This window comes from Ranitomeya variabilis, chromosome 1 (genome assembly GCF_051348905.1).
Source record: "Ranitomeya variabilis isolate aRanVar5 chromosome 1, aRanVar5.hap1, whole genome shotgun sequence".
NCBI classification, from domain to species: Eukaryota; Metazoa; Chordata; class Amphibia; order Anura; family Dendrobatidae; genus Ranitomeya; species Ranitomeya variabilis.
The window spans coordinates 342,081,767-342,101,354 of NC_135232.1; the positions used below are offsets into that span (position 1 = coordinate 342,081,767).

Genomic DNA, 19,588 nt, shown 5'->3' on the forward strand with positions numbered 1-19,588 from the left:
TGATGCAGAAAAATCTAACCTCCACTGTCCCTGCAAAGAAAAGGTGGTGTTGGACAGTGGAAATCGCTACAGCACAAGCGGTTTGGGGGTTAATCTTCCCTCCCTAAGTATATCCCTGCTTCTGACGAAGCTGCAGCAACCTCTCCCTATGCTCAGATTGGCAGAAGTAAGATGGCGGTCGGCGTGCACGCCCCTTTATAGCCCCTGTGATGCCGCAGAAAGAAAGCCAATCACTGTCATGCCCTTCTCTAAGATGGTGGGGACCGAGACCTATGTCATCACGCTGCCCACACTCTGCGTCCTCCTTCATTGGCTGAGAAACGGCCCTGAAAGCATCATACAAAACGCGACTTTGGCCTTTAAGATCGCTGACAGCATGGCCGATCCCACACTGGGATCAGGTCGGGTTTCACGAACCCGACTTTGCCGAAAGTCGGCGATTTTTCAATTTGTCCGATCCGTTTCGCTCAACCCTACTAACCACATTAAACTTGTATGGATTACAATATAGTAAAAAAAAAATTCACAAAACAAAAATGTCACGTGCAGCAGCTATACATTTAGCAACGGACTGCAAGCAATAATCCCTGCCTAGATACTGTATTCTTCCACTCTCCCTGCTCCTGCAACTGTCCCTAGGCTAAATCCAGAATCTATGTGTTACAAAGAGCAAAGCACAGCATTAGCCCTTAGAAGGACAGTTAGTATGACAGTTCAGCAGTAGCACCACTAGAGGACTCTGATTAGTTAAACTGCAAACACAGGCCTGGATAACTGCTCTCTCCCTCTGATGCAAACTGTCTCTGACCTATGCAATGACATCCATGAGCCATGCTGGTAGCACCGATGTGGCTGCTTTACCAGGGTGTTGTGAATTCCGTTCTCGGACTCCCTCCTGTGGTCATGAATGGTATTTTGGTTAGTTCTGCTCTTGGACTCCCTCTAGTGGCTTTGAGCGGAACTGCTGGTCACTGAGGTTGGCTTTGTCAGCTGCTCTTGTTTATTGCTATGCTTGCTTCCCTATTTAACTCCACTCAGATCGTTACTTCATGCCAGCTGTCAATGGTTCAGTATTGGTTCAGATCTCTCTTGGACTTCTCTGAGGACCTGTCTACTCCAGCAGAAGCTAAGTCTTTGCTAGTTTATTTTTTGTTACTGCTTCCTGAAAATATGTCTTAGTACTGCTATTTCTAGTCCAGCTTGCTATCATGATATTCCCTTGCTAGCTGGAAGCTCTGGGGTGCAGAGTGGCACCTCCACACCGTGAGTCGGTGTGGGAAGTCTTTTTGCTTACTCTGCGTGGTTTTTTGTAGTCTTTTGTGCTGACCGCATAGATCCCTTTTCTATCCTCTGACTAAGTAGTTAAGTCTGGCCTCCTTTGCTAAAACCTGTTTCATTCCTGTGTTTGTGACTTTCCTCTTAACTCACAGTCAATATATGTGGGGGGCTGCCTTTACCTTTGGGGAATTTCTCTGAGGCAAGGTTAGGCTTCTATTTCTATCTTTAGGGGTAGTTAGCTCTTAGGCTGTGAAGAGGCGTCTAGGGAGAGTTAGGTATGCTCCACGGCTATTTCTAGTGTGTGTGATAGGAGTAGTGTTTGCGGTCAGCAGAGTTCCCACCTTCCCAGAGCTTGTTACGAATTCTAGTTTACTCATCAGGTCATTCCGGGTGCTCCTAACCACCAGGTCCATAACACCAGGGTCCTCCAAACCTTTGTTGTTAACTATACTTGATTGGTAAAGCAGTTTGAACATACCTAGGTGTATTAGTCATGCTTCTTGCATGACTGACAAAAACAAGTTTTCCATCATCACCCCCACCCTCATTTTGCAATCATATGCTTCCTTTTGGTAGACCTTTTATATGTAGCTGTACATGCATATGTACTGGGCTCCCTACACTGAACACTTTCAACTCCTTCACAATTGTTTAAGAGACTCTAAGGCCATGTGCACACGTTCAGTATTTTTCGCGTTTTTTTCCCGTTTTTTCGCTATAAAAACATGATAAAAACGCGAAAAAAACGCTTACATATGACTCCTATTATTTACAGTGTATTCCGCATTTCTTGCGCAAATGTTGCATTGTTTTCTGCGAAAAAATCGCATCGCGGAAAAAAAAGCAACATGTTCATTAAATTTGCAGAATTGCGGGGATTCTGCACACCTAGGAATGCATTGATCTGCTTACTTCCCGCACGGGGCTGTGTACACCATGTGGGAAGTAAGCAGATCATGTGCGGTTGGTACCCAGGGTGGAAGAGAGGAGACTCTCCTCCACGGACTGGGCACCATATAATTGGTAAAAAAAAAAGAATTAAAATATAAAATAGTCATATACTCACCTTCGATGGCCCACGCAGTCTTCCCGCCTCTCAGGTGCATGCTGCCGCTTCGGTTCCTATAGCTGGTGTGTGTGAAGGACCTGCGATGACGTTGTGGTCTTGTGATTGGTCGCGTGACCGCTCATGTGACCGCTCACGTGACCGCGACGTCATAGAAGGTCCTGCACACACACACCATCTATAGGAACGGACGCCGCTGAGGAGATCGGCTGTCTGCAGGTGAGTATAACCATTTTTTTAATTTTTTTTATTATTTTTAAACATTCTATCTTTTACTATTGATGCTGCATCTATAGTAAAAAGTTGGTCACACTTGTCAAACAGCTCCCTGTCCTCTCCAACAGCTGCAGGTACCTTTCCTTGCAACCAGAAAAAATGTAAAACCTGTCCATTTATAATGACCACGGACAAGATAAAGATCCCCAATTCACATCAGGACTACAAGATACCAGGTACTTTCAGCTACGTCACTTCTAATGTGGTGTACCTAATCATTTGTACTAAATGTCCAACTGGGGGTCTGTATGTAGGGGAGACAGGGCAGAAACTGAGAACAAGGATGAACTCTCATCGCCATACAATAAGAGAAAAAAGAATGGATATACCTGTGGCAATACATTTCTGTCTCCCAAATCATAACATTATGGACATGAAATTACTTGTATTAAAGGGTATCTTCAAATCACAGAAAGACAGGAGAGTCTGGGAATATAAACTGATGACGACCTTTGACACTCTAAATGCAGGAATGAATGTGTCACACGGATTTATGTCTTTTTACATCAACTAATGAACTTGCCCATCAGACCATGTGGGGTCATCACAACAGAAACAGACCCTAATCACAGGACAATAAAACAATCCTTATCTAAGAATTGGCCCAATATTTATGGACGTAACTGTTTAGCACCCATGGTAATTCTGCTTCATGTCACCTGGCTTATCCATGGTTTTTTTCCCTTCTCCCTTTTTTTTTTTTTCTATACTATGTTGTGCATAAATATGTGATTCTTCAGAATTTGTTTTAGTCTTTGCCTGATGAAGAGACGTATGTAGTCTCGAAAGCTTGCAATTTGTTACCATCTTTTCAGTTAGCCATTAAAAGGTATCAACCACTGAGGACTCTCAATTCTAAATATTTTTCTATCTACTGGCTAACACGGTACCAAGATATATTTCTTTCCTGTAATCTCTCTGCTGTGTGACTCTAGGCAAAGGAACCATCAGTCAAGCAGGTGATGGCAATGTTGGACAGGGAATACAGCTGTAGTTACAGATCTACAATATCCCTCCAGCCTCATTGCCATATTAATTCAAACCCTGATTTCTCCATAACAGAGCAGTGGGCTGGCTATGTATATATATATATATATATATATATATATATATATATATATATATATATATATATATATATATATATATATATATATATATATATATATATATATATATGTATGTATATATATGTATATATATATATATATATATATATATATATATATATATATATATATATATATATATATATATATATATATATATATATATAGGGCTGGACTTGTCCTTGACACAGATATATATATACTAATCAAATGAAGGGTAAAATCCTGCTGACAGGTTCCCTATAAGTGCATTTTAATGTCCAAAGGAGCGAAACGGGTGGAAATTGATGTCACAGTACAATACTGTATATTTCATCTACCAATTAATACCTCTAATTTAAGTTTGTTATAGTAAATAGAACTCTTGTGCAATTAAATATATTGGTTTTTCAGGTTCTGCTAAATACAAATATACTGAAATCAAAAAGGTGCAATTCTTGTTAACATACATTTTGTACTAGATCTGCATTACTTTTTTAATTCCTAAATGGGGTTCTTTCCTGCAGTTAACCCTTTCCCCTTGCAATTAGCTGATGTCTCCTGGTCCAGCTCCCTTAAAGGGAATCTGTCACCACATTTTACCTATCTATACTATTAATATGGGCATACAGGGGGAAAACTGCTGAAGAGAGCGATACCTGTATGTCTCATATTAAATGTCTTGTTGTTGAGAAATAATAATAATCTTTATTTATATACTGCCAATATATTCCGCAGCGCTTTATAGTTAAACAGAAATAATTTTTTATCACTTTATGTAAGTGACCTCGTCCAGGCTATGAGGAGGACATTGCCTGAAAGATAATTCTGCCTCCAGAGCTTACATGAAGGAGGATTTACAAGGTGATGTGTAATGGCCGCTCTCTGCTCTCCTGATCTCTCTGCAGAGCGGTGTGTGATTATATGCAACACATCTGCAGGTTCAACTCAGCTTCAGCTTCCAGCTCACAGGCAGACAGGGTTGCAATACAGCAGAGCTCAGAAAGCTGCAATAAATGTGTTTTCAAAAAGACAACTTTAATTTCTCCTGTTCTGTGTTAGTTACATATCACACACTGGTAATGCCCCCTTTTATTTAAAATAACCTCTGGAGGCAGAGTTATCTTCCAGGAAACATCCTCTCCATAGCCTGGATGAGGAAGAGGTCATTTACATGTAAGAAAAATGTGGATTTCTCAGGAATAAGACATTGGATCCCAGATATCAAGGTATAATTTTATTCAGCTCCCTATGACCATATGCCCATATAGATGACTTAGGAGGGTTGATCCTACTGACAGATTCCCTTAAAAAATACTCTTTTGTTGCCAGTAATTTAAAATGTTTATCTTTTGATTCTGGGTGTCCAAACATGATAAACTAAACAATGTTTTTGACTTATTTGCTTTGTTTGTTTTTTGTTTTTACAATATTATATTATGCAGTTTAGCAAAGATTATTATCAAATACAGAATCAAAATAGTGCTGAATAGGCTGGGGTAGGTAGATTGCCAGAATTTTGTACAATACAACAAATAATGTGTATGTACTTGAAACATGAAATAGTTATTATTTGATTTCACCTTGCTAAATATGGTGCTAAGAACTTTCTAAACTTTTTTTTCTAATCTATTGCTCCCTTATCAGTTACATAGAGTAGGAATGAAAAGAACCTTTCTTTCTGACAGGCTTTGTATTGTGAACGTTTAAATCAATACTTGTAATGGAATAGCTGTACCATGAGCTTTAGTCATTGTCATGATTTGGGATTCATCCAGGTTAAGAATCTAACATTTTTTCTTCTACTATAACATTACATTTTAGAACAAGACATTTTTTAAGTGTTAATTTAAATTTGTAGTTTTATGTTGAAATATTAGATTATTGAATAATTACATTTTTCTCGACCGTTTTTCCAAATTTAGTACAAATCTAATAACGGCCTGTTCATTCTCAGTTTTGTTATCTCAAACTGATTTTCTTTTACATGTCATTTATAGGAAAATCAAATTCAATAACAATAGGTGTCAACAATTTCAATCGACTTCCAATGTAATACTAAACAATGGTTGATAGAAGATTCCTTAGGTTTTTTTAGTAGTTCACAATTTTATATTTAATATTTTACAGTGTTTATTGTGTTTATATTTGTCACATTGTTAGACCACAAGGAGAATCCACTGGTGAAGTCAGTGAGTCAGGAGCTTCCATGGTACGGCACGGCTTAAATGCAGATAAAACTTTCATGCAGGTGCATTACCTGAAGGTTAGTAGTTTAATGTTTCATTTTATTAATGTGTGTAAATCTTATACAGTGTGTCCGTAAAGTCATGTAGCACTTTTGAATTGTAAATTTGTGTGGTCTATCTCTTGTTGGCTCAGCTGTTACTATTCCTAAATGTTTCTACTTTACAAATCTCGCACTTATAGTTGACCCGAGCAGACCTTGCTGATCAGAAATTTCACAAACTGAATTGTGGCAAAGGTTGCATCCTACAATAGTTCTGCATTTAAAAGGAAGAAATCATCCGAAAGTAACCTATTGTTCAAATCAGGTGTCATGACTCTGGATGGGCTGGTTCCGGCTCAGTCCTGGTCAGGTCTGGATTAAATTAGTCCACCTCTCTTTGGTTCTGGGGTGGCTATTCAATGCTGGTGGTTCCTAGGTTCTGGGTTGGTTATACTTCTGTCTACTTGGTTTGAGATAGCTGACCCAGGTTATTAGTCTGTAATCATTGTGCCTCTGTGCGTGTGTGCCTTGCTGTGTATGACCCGGTACGTTCCCTGACTACTGCCCCTGTTTTCTGTTTGGTACTTCTCTGTCTGTCCTGGCTTTCTGACTCCTTGGCTCGTCTCTGACTAATCTCCTGTTTTGTCCCTTGGTACCTCGCTCCCATCTGGCTCCCGACCCTCAGCTTGTCCTACAGTTAGGTCCATATATATTTGGACAGAGACAACATTTTTCTAATTTTGGTTATAGACATTACCACAATGAATTTTAAACAAAACAATTCAGATGCAGTTGAAGTTCAGACTTTCAGCTTTCATTTGAGGGTATCCACTTTAAAATTGAATGAGGGGTTTAGGAGTTTCAGCTCCTTAACATGTGCCACCCTGTTTTTAAAGGGACCAAAAGTAATTGGACAATTGACTCCAAGGCTATTTCATGGACAGGTGTGGGCAATCCCTTCGTTATGTCATTCTCAATTAAGAAGATAAAAAGCCTGGAGTTGATTTGAGGTGTGGTGCTTGCATTTGGAAGGTTTTGCTGTGAAGTAAACATGCGGTCAAAGGAGCTCTCCATGCAGGTGAAACAAGCCATCCTTAAGCTGCAAAAACAGAAAAAACCCATCCGAGAAATTGCTACAATATTAGGAGTTGAAAAATCTACAGTTTGGTACATCCTGAGAAAGAAAGAAAGCACTGGTGAACTCATCAATGCAAAAAGACCTGAGCGCCCACGGAAGACAACAGTGGTGGATGATCACAGAATAATCTCTATGGTGAAGAGAAACCCCTTCATAACTGCCAACCAAGTGAACAACACTCTCCAGGAGGTCGGCGTATCAATATCCAAATCTACCATAAAGAGAAGACTGCATGAAAGTAAATACAGAGGGTTCACTGCACGGTGCAAGCCACTCATAAGCATCAAGAATGAAAAGGCTAGACTGGACTTTGCTAAAAAACATCTAAAAAAGCCAGCACAGTTCTGGAAGAACATTCTTTGGACAGATGAAACCAAGATCAACCTCTACCAGAATGATGGAAAGAGAAAAGTATGGCGAAGGCTTGGTACAGCTCATGATCCAAAGCATACCACATCATCTGTAAAACATGGCGGAGGCAGTGTGATGGCTTGGGCATGCATGGCTGCCAGTGGCACTGGGTCTCTAGTGTTTATTGATGATGTGACACAGGACAGAAGCAGCCGAATGAATTCTGAGGTATTCAGAGCCATACTGTGTGCTCAGATCCAGCCAAATGCAGCCAAACTGATTGGTCGTCGTTTCATACTACAGATGGACAATGACCCAAAACATAAAGCCAGAGCAACCCAGGAGTTTATTAAAGCAAAGAAGTGGAATATTCTTGAATGGCCAAGTCAGTCACCTGATCTCAACCCAATTGAGCACGCATTTCACTTGTTAAAGACTAAACTTCAGACAGAAAGGCCCACAAACAAACAGCAACTGGAAACCACCGCAGTGAAGGCCTGGCAGAGCATCAAAAAGAGGAAACACAGCGTCTGGTGATGTCCATGAGTTCAAGACTTCAGGCAGTCATTGCCAACAAAGGGTTTTCAACCAAGTACTAAAAATGAACATTTTATTTAAAATTATTGAATCTGTCCAATTACTTTTGGTCCCTTTAAAAACAGGGTGGCACATGTTAAGGAGCTGAAACTCCTAAACCCTTCATCCAATTTTAATGTGGATACCCTCAAATGAAAGCTGAAAGTCTGAACTTCGACTGCATCTGAATTGTTTTGTTTAAAATTAATTGTGGTAATGTCTATAACCAAAATTGGAAAAATGTTGTGTCTGTCCAAATATATATGGACCTAACTGTACGTCTCTGTCTTAGTACTCTGTGTCCTGCTTTTTTGCAGACGTTCCGTTCTCGTGCGGTAGCTCTGCCCCCATCGTCCCTGCAGTGATCATGTGACCAGCCTAGTTCAGGTCCTGTGTGCACTGCATGCCTCATTCCTCCCTCTCCCTGCGCTCCTGCTAGCTCCCCCTTAGACTGCCTCTATACAACACCATGCAGCGTCATTACATCAGGTGTTTGTGTAATATGTATGTTTTTTCAAATTGGGCAATTGTTTTTGTTTGTATATATATATCCATCTGCCCCTCATCAGTGTGGAGTAGGAAACTGGCTATTAGGAGCAGTGCCTAGTATTTCGGGCAATACCCCGAAACAGCTGTCTGTGGATGGATACCATGTTTTGGTATAGGTGGCTTTCCTTTATTGGATGCTGCCCTTCCCGTGGTTGTTCCTTCCCGGTGAAAGACCTGGCTATTCATTGCTTGCGTTGAGAAACACGTGATGGTGTCTCCGCGGTGTTGGATGTTTTGATCTCCCCGAGGTCATTCATCCTTATGTTTATATGCCTATAGTACTGCCATTATACAGTAATGTTCCTTTGTAGCATATTATTGTACTAGTAATAAAACAATGATGCTTTGCTATATGTGCATTCTTTGTATGACAGATTGTTTGTTCAGATTACTATCTAGTTGTTGTCTATATTATACCCTATGATTCATTTATGCAGCCTGGATTGCTTTTTGTAATATATTTTTTTGTGCTTGAACTTATAGGGTTATTTTCTACTACGATATCTTGCAAATACCATAGGTGCAGATACTTACTTTTCATTTCTGAGAAGATTTGTGGATCGATCTCATGGACAATTGATACTTTCTCAAGTAAGTTTAAAAAGTAATGCACTCATTAACATAAAGATAAATACACCATCACAAAGTACTCAGGTAATCACTGTGAATTGCCATGTTGAAGGAGAATGCTAGCAAATATGAGGCAGTGACCAGTGTCACATGTGAGGGTCACTTTATGTTCCCCCAAGATGCCCATGGAGGCATATTGAGGCTATGAGAATGCATTGCCATCACAGGTGTAGCTGTGGTTGCAATGCAGACTAAAGTGAGTATAGGTCTTGGACATGTTGGTTGTCCAAGGCAGAGTTAGGGAAAACCTGCTCTGGGCTTTTGTGTTTTGAAATAGACTGCAGACAGTATTGGTGCAGTCCGTTTCATTCTGGGCTGGGTTTTCCATGTGGCTGAAGGCCACAGGTTGCTAGTTAAAAAACCTTGCAGTATAGGGCTTGGGTGTGTCCGGGTCAGAGTCAGTGTCAGTCTGGTTTTTGGAGGAGTACAGAGCACTTGGCTCTGCAGAGCTCCATCTATGTGAGGCAACACAGGCCAGAGGAGCCAAACAGCCAGGGGAGCTGAGATGCCTGATGCCCACAGTGTACACGGCGGTGCAGTCGCCCACGGTAACTAGTCTCAAGAGGTGGACTGGCATGTTTAGTGACTGTAAACTGGAGGATATGGTTCCTGTTATGGACCTGGTGGTTAGGTGCACCAGGAATGACCTGATAGTTAAACACAGAGCTCTGGGGAAATGGGAACTCTGCTGACCGCAAACCCTACTCCTATCAACACAACTAGAAATAGCCGTGGAGCGTGCCTGACTCTGCCTAGACGCCTCTTCACAGCCTAAGAGCTAACTACCCCTAAAGAAAGGAAACAAAGCCTCACTTGCCTCAGAGAAATTTCCCCAAAGGTAAAAGCAGCCCCCCACAAGTATTGACTGTGAGTTAAGAGGAAATCACAAACACAGGATGAAATAGGTTTTAGCAAAGAGAGGCCAGTCTAACTAAACAGATAGAGGATAGAAAAGGGGATCTTTGCGGTCAACACAAAACACTGCAAAAACCACGCAGAGTGTGCAAAAAATACCCCCGCACTGACTCACGGTGCGGTGGTGCCACTCTGCACCCCCAGAGCTTCCAGCTAGCCAGGCAGTTTCATGAAAGCAAGCTGGACTAGAACTTAGCAAGAAAAACCATATGTAACAAATGAACCAGCAGGAACTTAGTTTTTGCTGGAGTAGGCAGGTCCTCAGAAAGATCCAGGAGAGATCTGAACCAGTACTAGAACATTGACAGCTGGCATGGAGTAACGATCTGAGTGGAGTTAAATAGAGAATCCAGCCTAGCCCATAATGAGGGCAGCTGGGGAAGGAATCTCAGAACCAGCAGCTCCACTCACAGCCACCAGAGGGAGTCCACAGACAGAACTCACCGAAGTACCATTCATGACCACAGGAGGGAGCTCGAGAACGGAATTCACAACAGGTTCCCGGCTGCGATCCGTAGGATATCGTGTGCTGTTTGATACTGTGAGAAAAACATTAACATAGCGGTGCAGTTGTCCACGGCAAACGGTCAGAGGTGGACTGGCGTGTTTAGTGACTGTAATCCAGAGGATATGGTTCCTGGCTGCGATCTGGAGGATGTCGTGTGCTGTGTTTTTGTGAGTTGAACATTAAAGAGACGTTTTGTTTTGAACTTTGCTGGACCACTGTCTCATCACTGCATAGTGTGCTAGATGCATTACACAAAGTAGAAAGAAAAAGGAAAGTTCAGCATTCTCCGTAACCTGTATCACAATTTCCAAAACATTTTTATCAACGCATAATGGTGGTGTTTTCCATCTTCCTTTCCAGACTTAGAAAAAAAATCATTAACTTTCAAAAGTGAGTGCTAGTTAATATGTTGACTTTTGTTTTTTTTTTTTTTGCATACATACTTCCCTGTTGGTTTCAGCCTCTATTATGATTTATGAGTTCCAGTGATTGATTTGCTCCTTTTCTATGTTTAAATTTATGTTACAATTTCTAAACAGTTTTGATATATACTTTGCTATATTTAACTATTTGTATATGACCCTGAATCTTACCTGTTTGCCATTGGCAACTTGTATATGTCCTAGATTGAAAATGGGAGATGAGGATTGGTCACACAACCTTCCACTCTTTGAACATTTGACAGCTCATAATGACAATATTTTTTCATAAAAGTCTTTAGGCCATTTTCTGACTAATGGCCCCTCATGCACCTGTTGAACAGAAATGAACAATTTCAGACAAAAATAATCAGTCGTTGGGGAAAAATTTAAATACAAATGATCGTTTTTTCGCCTACTGATCACAGTAATTGTTGGAAATTAAGTTGTCCGTGTTTGACTTTTTTGGGGGGGCTGAAAATAGAATGAAAGATCTTTTCTTCAAAGACAAATAATTTCTCCATGACACACCTACAGTGTGCTGCAATGTGAGCGTTATGTGCTGCCTGGCCTGCATGTCTTCAGCTTGATTTTTGGTGTGCCCAGTATAACAGAAGATTGGATAGTGAAGAAAATAAAGTTAAAGGGCTCAATTCTAGCATTTTGTACACCAGTCTTAATGGAAGAATGGTAGGAGTAAAATATATAAAATTCATTAAAAAGTGCATGCCTCTAAATGAATGAGGCGCATTTTACAACTGGTGTTCACCTCCAACAGAAAGGCACTCTAGGGAGGGAGTGAAGTCAATTTCTGGTGTAATTTACAGATTAAAGTTGGGTACATTTTGATTACTTTTCCAGGCGATCTTCGCCATGCCTTGTCCCACCCAAGCTTCAACTACTTTGGCAAAGCTTTGCAGAGCTAGAGAAAGAAAGCTAGAAGTTGCAACATTTTTTGCAACTTACAAGGTGTTTTACACCAAGCTGGCAAAAAAACACTTTGATGAAGTTAGTAAGAAAAAATGTGGCTAGTAAAAAAAATAATATCTATAAAATGTGATTTCATTTTGGAAAAATATTAAAAAATATATACAGCACCATGAAAAAGTCTCCATACACCATGAACTTTCCACATTTTTTGTACATTACACCCACAAACGTAAATGTATTTTATAGGGATTTTATGTGATATACTAACACAAAGTAGCAAGTAAAAAAAGGGGGCCTCTAGATGTGCAAAGCTGGTAAGGACATACCCCAAGAGACTTACAGCAGTAATTGCAGCGGAAGGTGGTCTTACAAATTATTGACTCAGAGTGGGGATGGGAGGGTGAATACAAATGCACGGCATAATTTTCAGATTAGTATTTTTTTTAAAAAAAATTTGAAAATTAGAAATTCATGTATCATTTCCCTTACACTTCACAAATATCTACTACTTTGTGTTGGTATATCATGTAAAATCCCAATAAATTACAGTACATCTAAGTTTGTGGGTGTAACGTGAAAAATCTGGAAAAATTTACATTAATAGTTTTTCAAGGTATGAGATATAGTAGCTTAGTATTTAAGTGTAAAAGTGAACAACATAACAAAAAGCACAAAAGAGGTGCCATAGAATTGCTGTTTTTATTCCTCCCACCAAAAAATATTCATGGTTTTATTACAAAATAGGACTGGTCCCACAAAAAGAACAAGTCTAGACATCAATGAAATAGACTTGAAATGGTCTGACTTTTTTTTTTATAGAATATGCTGTTATTGTTCAAAGATGCTAAAACAATAAAAATTAACTACTGTATACAAGTAAGGTGTCATCAAAATAGTAAAAACCCATGTAAAAGGATGGCTCATTTATTAAAAGAACAATTTTGTACGGCTACACCGATATCACATGACATGAAAAAAAGTCTCATTAAATGCAGAAGCCCAAAAACAAAGATATTGCTGAATCCCTTTCTGACATAGGATTTCAGGGGCTATGTTCAGCAGAACACTTTTTTGTATTCTTTTGGTGGATTGTTTTACTCCATTCTTGCATGTACACGATCTGATTTACTTGGTTGAGGGGTCTATGACAGGGTATCTAAGATGGAACATTTTTCCTTACGAAGGGTGCCAAGCTAGCATAAGGAAACTTATAGGCCTTGTAATGCTCTTCTGGGAACTTAAATATGCATATATTCTCTTAGGTAGGAGGAGAACAAGACCTCTAGGGCCACCTATTGGATGTAGCATCCTAACAGTCAATATGGAAGCTTTGATGAGCCTTGCCACATGGCTTAGAATAAGGATTCAAACCAGACACTCCATTTGCAACACTAGTTTTAGGGTGTTTGCACGTCATCAGTGCAAAACAGGAGTTCTGATTTGGCTAGGTGAGATGTCTGACATTTGGGATGAGGTGGAACGTTTTTCTTTGTGGAGAGTGCCAAGTGGGCGTAAGGAGACTGATAGGCCTTGCAATTCTCTTGGGATTTAAATATGCATATATCCTTTTCAGAGAGGAAGAAGATCCTACGTCATGTGGCAAAATTCATTAAATGGTGATTTTTAGGATTGCTACCCCCAGGGTGGCAAAATAGTTCTCGTCCTCTTCCTCCCTGAAGAGGGGTATGTACATATTAAAATAAATGTGTTACTTTTCAATGCAATCCTAATAATATTACTGCTGAGAAATGATCTCTATTGAACATGAAGTGGGAATAAATTAGTAAATACAGAGAGCAGTGGGAAAATGTACAATATTTCATTTTTTTATATTTATACAGTAGTAACATTAAAAACTTAAAGGACACAAAAAATAAAAAAGTGTTGGAAATTTCTCTTAAGTGTTAAAAATGGAAAATGCTGTGGTACTTAAAGGGAATCTGTTAGAGGTTTTGCAATGTAATCTGAAGACAGCATGATATAGGGGCTGAGATACAGATTACAGGGATCTGTCCTTTATTAGACCGTGTGCTCTTGTTTCCATACAATTAATATTGTATCATTAGGTGATTATCCCTGCCTGACTAGCTTCCCCGTGCCAACTGATCCAAGCATGTCCCCTCTTCTGATAAGCAGCTTACTGTCACTAGACAATGTACACAGAATGCTGGGACTCAGTGGTTGTTACTGATGAGCAATTTGGACAGTAAACCGATATTAGGCTGTGCTGCAGTAAGAAGAATCCTTAGGACCAAGATGAGTTGAATGGTTTTTATTTCCACAACATGTTTCAATGCAGAACTAGCATCTTTTTCAAGTGAAAAAAACCAACTGCATGCTGCCTAAGGATACTTCATTACAGTAGCGCAGCCTAATATCGGTTTATCATCCAAATTGGTCAACTATCCTGAAGGACATCATTCCTCAGCCTCCAGGCATCTGATATTTTCAGGTGTTCATATGAGTTGTTCCTGCACACAACCTGCGCAGGTGAGCACCTTGCTTTTACTTTCCTTGTACCCAAAAGGGTATCACTCTATGGTCTTGGTGCTTTTGTTCTCCTACAGCTTTTCTACTAAAATGTAACTGATGGCAGTTTGTAATTAAAGACCCCCTGTTACTTATGCATGCACTGTATAAACCTCGGAGACTAGGGGTCTACGCATCAACAAGATCAACATGACACTTTCTAGTACTCAATGCTTTGTGTTTTAAGTGTAAGGCCATATGGACGGCAGGGATAAATGTGTGCCCAATGGCCACGTCGGGGATAAATGTGTGCCCATTGGCCACGTCGGGGATAACTGTGTGCACATTGGTCACTCTAGATGAACTGGTTTTTAGACTACAGTAGTAGAACTGTTCGATTTTACCCTTTGTTGAACTATTTAATCCAGTCTAGTGCTACTAATATATTAAGTTACTTTACTCATATGTTAATCACATAATACCCCTTTTTGGTTTCAAGAATTATTTAGGAGCAATGAAGTTCCAAAAATGTGATTTTACTAAGACATTCTATTTTTATTCTACCGTTAAGCACTTGTTATGCTGCCAAAGGGTTAATGCAGGGTCCAAATGTTTCTGTTTATAGGCTTTGGCTTGAAAAGTTAGACAATTTCTTCATTTTTTGCCTTGGCTCAGTAAGAAAGGCTTGGAACACGTGATAGCCTGGCAGCGCTGTTCATTTTCCAACATTTAAAATAGTTTGAAAATCTAAAACTCCGTGAGAATAGCGTCAGGAAGCAAGCTGGTGTGCATAGCTGCTACCTCTATCTCCAGCTTTTCTTTGGCTTTGCATTTTATTATGAAGGCAGGGCAACGGCTTTGAGCTTAATAAGTTGGCAGTAAGAATGCAGATATTATAAGACACTGAGGTTCTCATGTCTCCTACACCTTGTTAAAACATCTCACTGCATAAAACCAGACCCTCTTATATAGAAGACATCCTCATTATGTGATTTCATGTTTTTAACAAATCTACTCCAAATAAAGACCCCTGGACCAAAGTAATCGTACTAAGGGAATTTATTATATTTACTTTTAACCCCTAAATGACCGAGCCTCATTGTAGGTTAATAACCGGGCCTCATTTTTTAAATCTGGCAAGTGTCACTTTATGAGGAACCAGCAATTTCCAGCCAGCTAACGCTCGGCACACTCATTGCTATCTAATGTGGTGGGGGGCGGGATAATCTGTGGTAATGTGGTGGGGGGCGGGATTATGTGTAGTAATGTGGTGGGGGGGTGGGATTATGTGTGGTAATGTGGTGGGGGGGCGGGATTATGTGTGGTGATGTGGTGGGGGGCGGGATTATGTGTGGTGATGTGTTGGGGGGCGGGATTACGTGTGGTAATGTGGTGGGGGGCGGGATTATGTGTGGTGATGTGGTGGGGGGCGGGATTATGTGTGGTGATGTGTTGGGGGGCGGGATTATGTGTGGTGATGTGTTGGGGGGCGGGATTACGTGTGGTAACGTGGTGTGGGGCTGGATTATGTGTGGTAATGTGGTGGGGGATGGGATTATGTGTGGTGATGTGGTGGGGGGCTGGATTATGTGTGGTAATGTGGTGGGGGGTGGGATTATGTGTGGTGATGTGGTGGGGGGCGGGATTATGTGTGGTAATGGGGTGGGGGTGGGATTGCATGTGGTGATGCGGGGGGGCGGGATTGTGTGTGGTAATGTGGTAGGGGGGCAGGATTATGTGTGGTAATGGGGTGGGGGGTGGTATTACGTGTGGTGATGTGGTGGGGGGTGGGATTATGGGTGGTAATGTGGTGGGGGGCGGGATTTTGTGTAGTATTGTGTTGGGGGGCGGGATTTTGTGTGGTAATGTAGTGGGGGGCGGGATTATGTGTGGTGATGTGTTGGGGTGGGATTATGTGTGGTAATGTGAGGGGCGGGATTATGTGTGGTAATGTGGTGGGGGGCTGGATTATGTGTGGTAATGTGGTGGGGGGCGGGATTATGTGTGGTAATGGGGTGGGGGGTGGGATTATGTGGTGATGTGGTGGGGGGCGGGATTATGTGTGGTAATGTGGTGGGGGGCGGGATTATGTGTGGTGATGTGTTGGGGGCGGGATTATGTGTGGTAATGTGGTCGGCGGGATTATGTGTGGTGATGCGGTGGGGGGCGGGATTATGTGTGGTGATGTGATGGGTGGATGGGATTATGTGTGGTGATGTGGTGGGTGGATGGGATTATGTGTGGTGATGGGGTGGGTGGACTGGATTGTGTGTGGTGATGTGGTGGGGGGGCAGAATTATGTGTGGTGATGTGGTGGGGGCGGGATTATGTGTAGTGATGTGGTGGGAGGGCAGGATTATGTGTGGTGATGGGATGCAGGGTGGGATTGTGTGAGGTAAAGGGGTGGGGTGCGGGATTATGTGTGGTGATGGGATGCGGGGCGGGATTGTGTGTGGTAATGTGGTGGGGGGCGGGATTATGTATGGTGATGTGGTGGGGGGCAGGATTGTGTGTGGTAATGGGGTGGGGGGCGGGATTGTGTGTGGTAATGAAGTGGGGGGCAGGATTGTGTGTGGTGATGTCGTGGGGGGCGGGATTGTGTGTGGTAATGGGGTGGGGGGCAGGATTATGTGTGGTGATGTGGGGAGCGGGATTATGTGTGGTAATGTGTGGGGGTGGGATTATGTGTGGGGGTGGGATTATGTGTGGTGGTGGGAGGCAGGATTATGTGTGGTGATGTGGTGGGGGAGCAGGATTATGTGTGGTAATGTGTGGGGTGGGATTATGTGTGGTGGTGGGAGGCGGGATTATGTGTGGTGATGGGGTGCGAGGTGGGATTGTGTGTGTTAATGGGGTGGGGGGCGGGAGTGTGTGTGTTAATGGGGTGGGGGCGGGATTGTGTGTGGTGATGTGGTGGGGGGGCGGGATTATGTGTAGTGATGTGGTGGGGGGTGGGATTGCATGTGGTGATGTGGGGGGCGGGATTGTGTGTGGTAATGTGGTAGGGGGGCAGGATTATGTGTGGTAATGGGGTGGGGGGTGGTATTACGTGTGGTGATGTGGTGGGGGGTGGGATTATGGGTGGTAATGTAGTGGGGGCGGGATTTTGTGTAGTATTGTGTTGGGGGGCGGGATTTTGTGTGGTAATGTGGTGGGGGGCGGGATTATGTGTGGTGATGTGTTGGGGTGGGATTATGTGTGGTAATGTGGGGGGCGGGATTATGTGTGGTAATGTGGTGGGGGGCTGGATTATGTGTGGTAATGTGGTGGGGGGTGGGGTTGTGTGTGGTGATGTGGTGGGGGGCGGGATTATGTGTGGTAATGTGGTGGGGGGCGGGATTATGTGTGGTGATGTGTTGGGGGGCGGGATTATGTGTGGTAATGTGGTCGGCGGGATTATGTGTGGTGATGCGGTGGGGGGCGGGATTATGTGTGGTGATGTGATGGGTGGATGGGATTATGTGTGGTGATGTGGTGGGTGGATGGGATTATGTGTGGTGATGTGGTGGGTGGACTGGATTGTGTGTGGTGATGTGGTGGGGGGGCAGAATTATGTGTGGTGATGTGGTGGGGGCGGGATTATGTGTAGTGATGTGGTGGGAGGGCAGGATTATGTGTGGTGATGGGGTGCGGGGTGGGATTGTGTGAGGTAAAGGGGTGGGGGGCGGGATTATGTGTGGTGATGGGGTGCGGGGCGGGATTGTGTGTGGTAATGTGGTGGGGGGCGGGATTATGTATGGTAATGGGGTGGGGGGCGGGATTGTGTGTGATAATGGGGTGGGGGGCGGGATTGTGTGTGATAATGAAGTGGGGGGCAGGATTGTGTGTGGTGATGTCGTGGGGGCGGGATTGTGTGTGGTAATGGGGTGGGGGGCGGGATTATGTGTGGTGATGGGAGCGGGATTATGTGTGGTAATGTGTGGGGGTGGGATTATGTGTGGTGGTGGGAGGCAGGATTATGTGTGGTGATGTGGTGGGGGAGCGGGATTATGTGTGGTAATGTGTGGGGTGGGATTATGTGTGGTGGTGGGAGGCGGGATTATGTGTGGTGATGGGGTGCGAGGTGGGATTGTGTGTGTTAATGGGGTGGGGGGCGGGATTGTGTGTTAAAGGGGTGGGGGCGGGATTGTGTGTGGTGATGTGGTGGGGGGGCAGGATTATGTGTAGTGATGTGGTGGGGGGTGGGGTTGTGTGTGGTGATGCGGTGGGGGACGGGATTATGTGTGGTGGTGAGGGGGCGGGATTATGTGTGGTGATGTGGTGGGGGGCGGGATTGTGTGTGGTAATGGGGTGGGGGGCAGGATTGTGTGTATTAAAGGGGTGGGGGGTGGGATTGTGTGTGATAATGGGGTGGGGGCAGGATTGTGTGTGGTGATGTGGTGGTGGGCGGGATTGTGTATGGTAATGGGGTGGGGGGCAGGATTATGTGTGGTGATGTGGTGGGGGGGTGGGGTTGTGTGTGGTGATGTGGTGGGGGGCAGGATTATTTGTGGTGATGTGGTGGAGTGGTGGGAATATGTGTATTAGTGGGGGGCAGGATTATGTGTGGTGATGTGGTGGGGGCGGGATTGTGTGTGGTAATGGGGTGGGGACCGGGATTATGTGTGGTGATGTGGTGGGGGGTGGGATTGTGTGTGGTGATGTGGTGGGGGGCGAGATTGTGTGTGATGATGTGGTGGGGGGTGGGATTGTGTGTGGTGATGTGGTGGGGGTGGGATTGTGTGTGGTGATGTGGTGGGGGCGGGAGTGTGTGTGGTGATGTGGTGGGGGGCCTGATTGTATGTGGTGATGTGGTGGGGGGCGGGATTGTGTGTGGTAATGGGGGGTGGGATTATGTGTGGTGATGTGGTGGGGGGCGGGAGTGTGTGTGGTGATGTGGTGGGGGGCGTGATTGTATGTGGTGATGTGGTTGGGGGCGGGAGTGTGTGTGGTGATGTGGTGGGGGGCGGGATTGTGTGTGGTGATGTGGTGGGGGGCGGGATTGTATGTGGTGATGTGGTGAGGGGCGGGATTGTGTGTGGTAATGTGGTGGGGGGCGGGATTATCTGTGGTAATGTGGTGGGGGGTGGGATTGTGTATGGTGATGTGGTGGGGGCAGGATTGTGTGTGGTAATGTGGTGGGGGGCGGGATTGTGTGTGGTAATGTGGTGGGGGGCGGGATTATG

General features: G+C 43.3%; 1 protein-coding gene across 1 annotated transcript in view; it reads left to right on the forward strand.

The window, feature by feature from the left end:
- AOPEP (aminopeptidase O (putative)) overlaps positions 1-19,588 on the forward strand; it is an 837,890-nt gene that overhangs the window by 418,841 nt on the left and 399,461 nt on the right. Inside the window, exons 8-9 of the mRNA XM_077299600.1 lie at positions 5,872-5,974; positions 9,036-9,143. Of these exons, the coding sequence (XP_077155715.1) occupies positions 5,872-5,974; positions 9,036-9,143 (211 nt within the window). The remainder of the gene's footprint in view (positions 1-5,871; positions 5,975-9,035; positions 9,144-19,588) is intronic.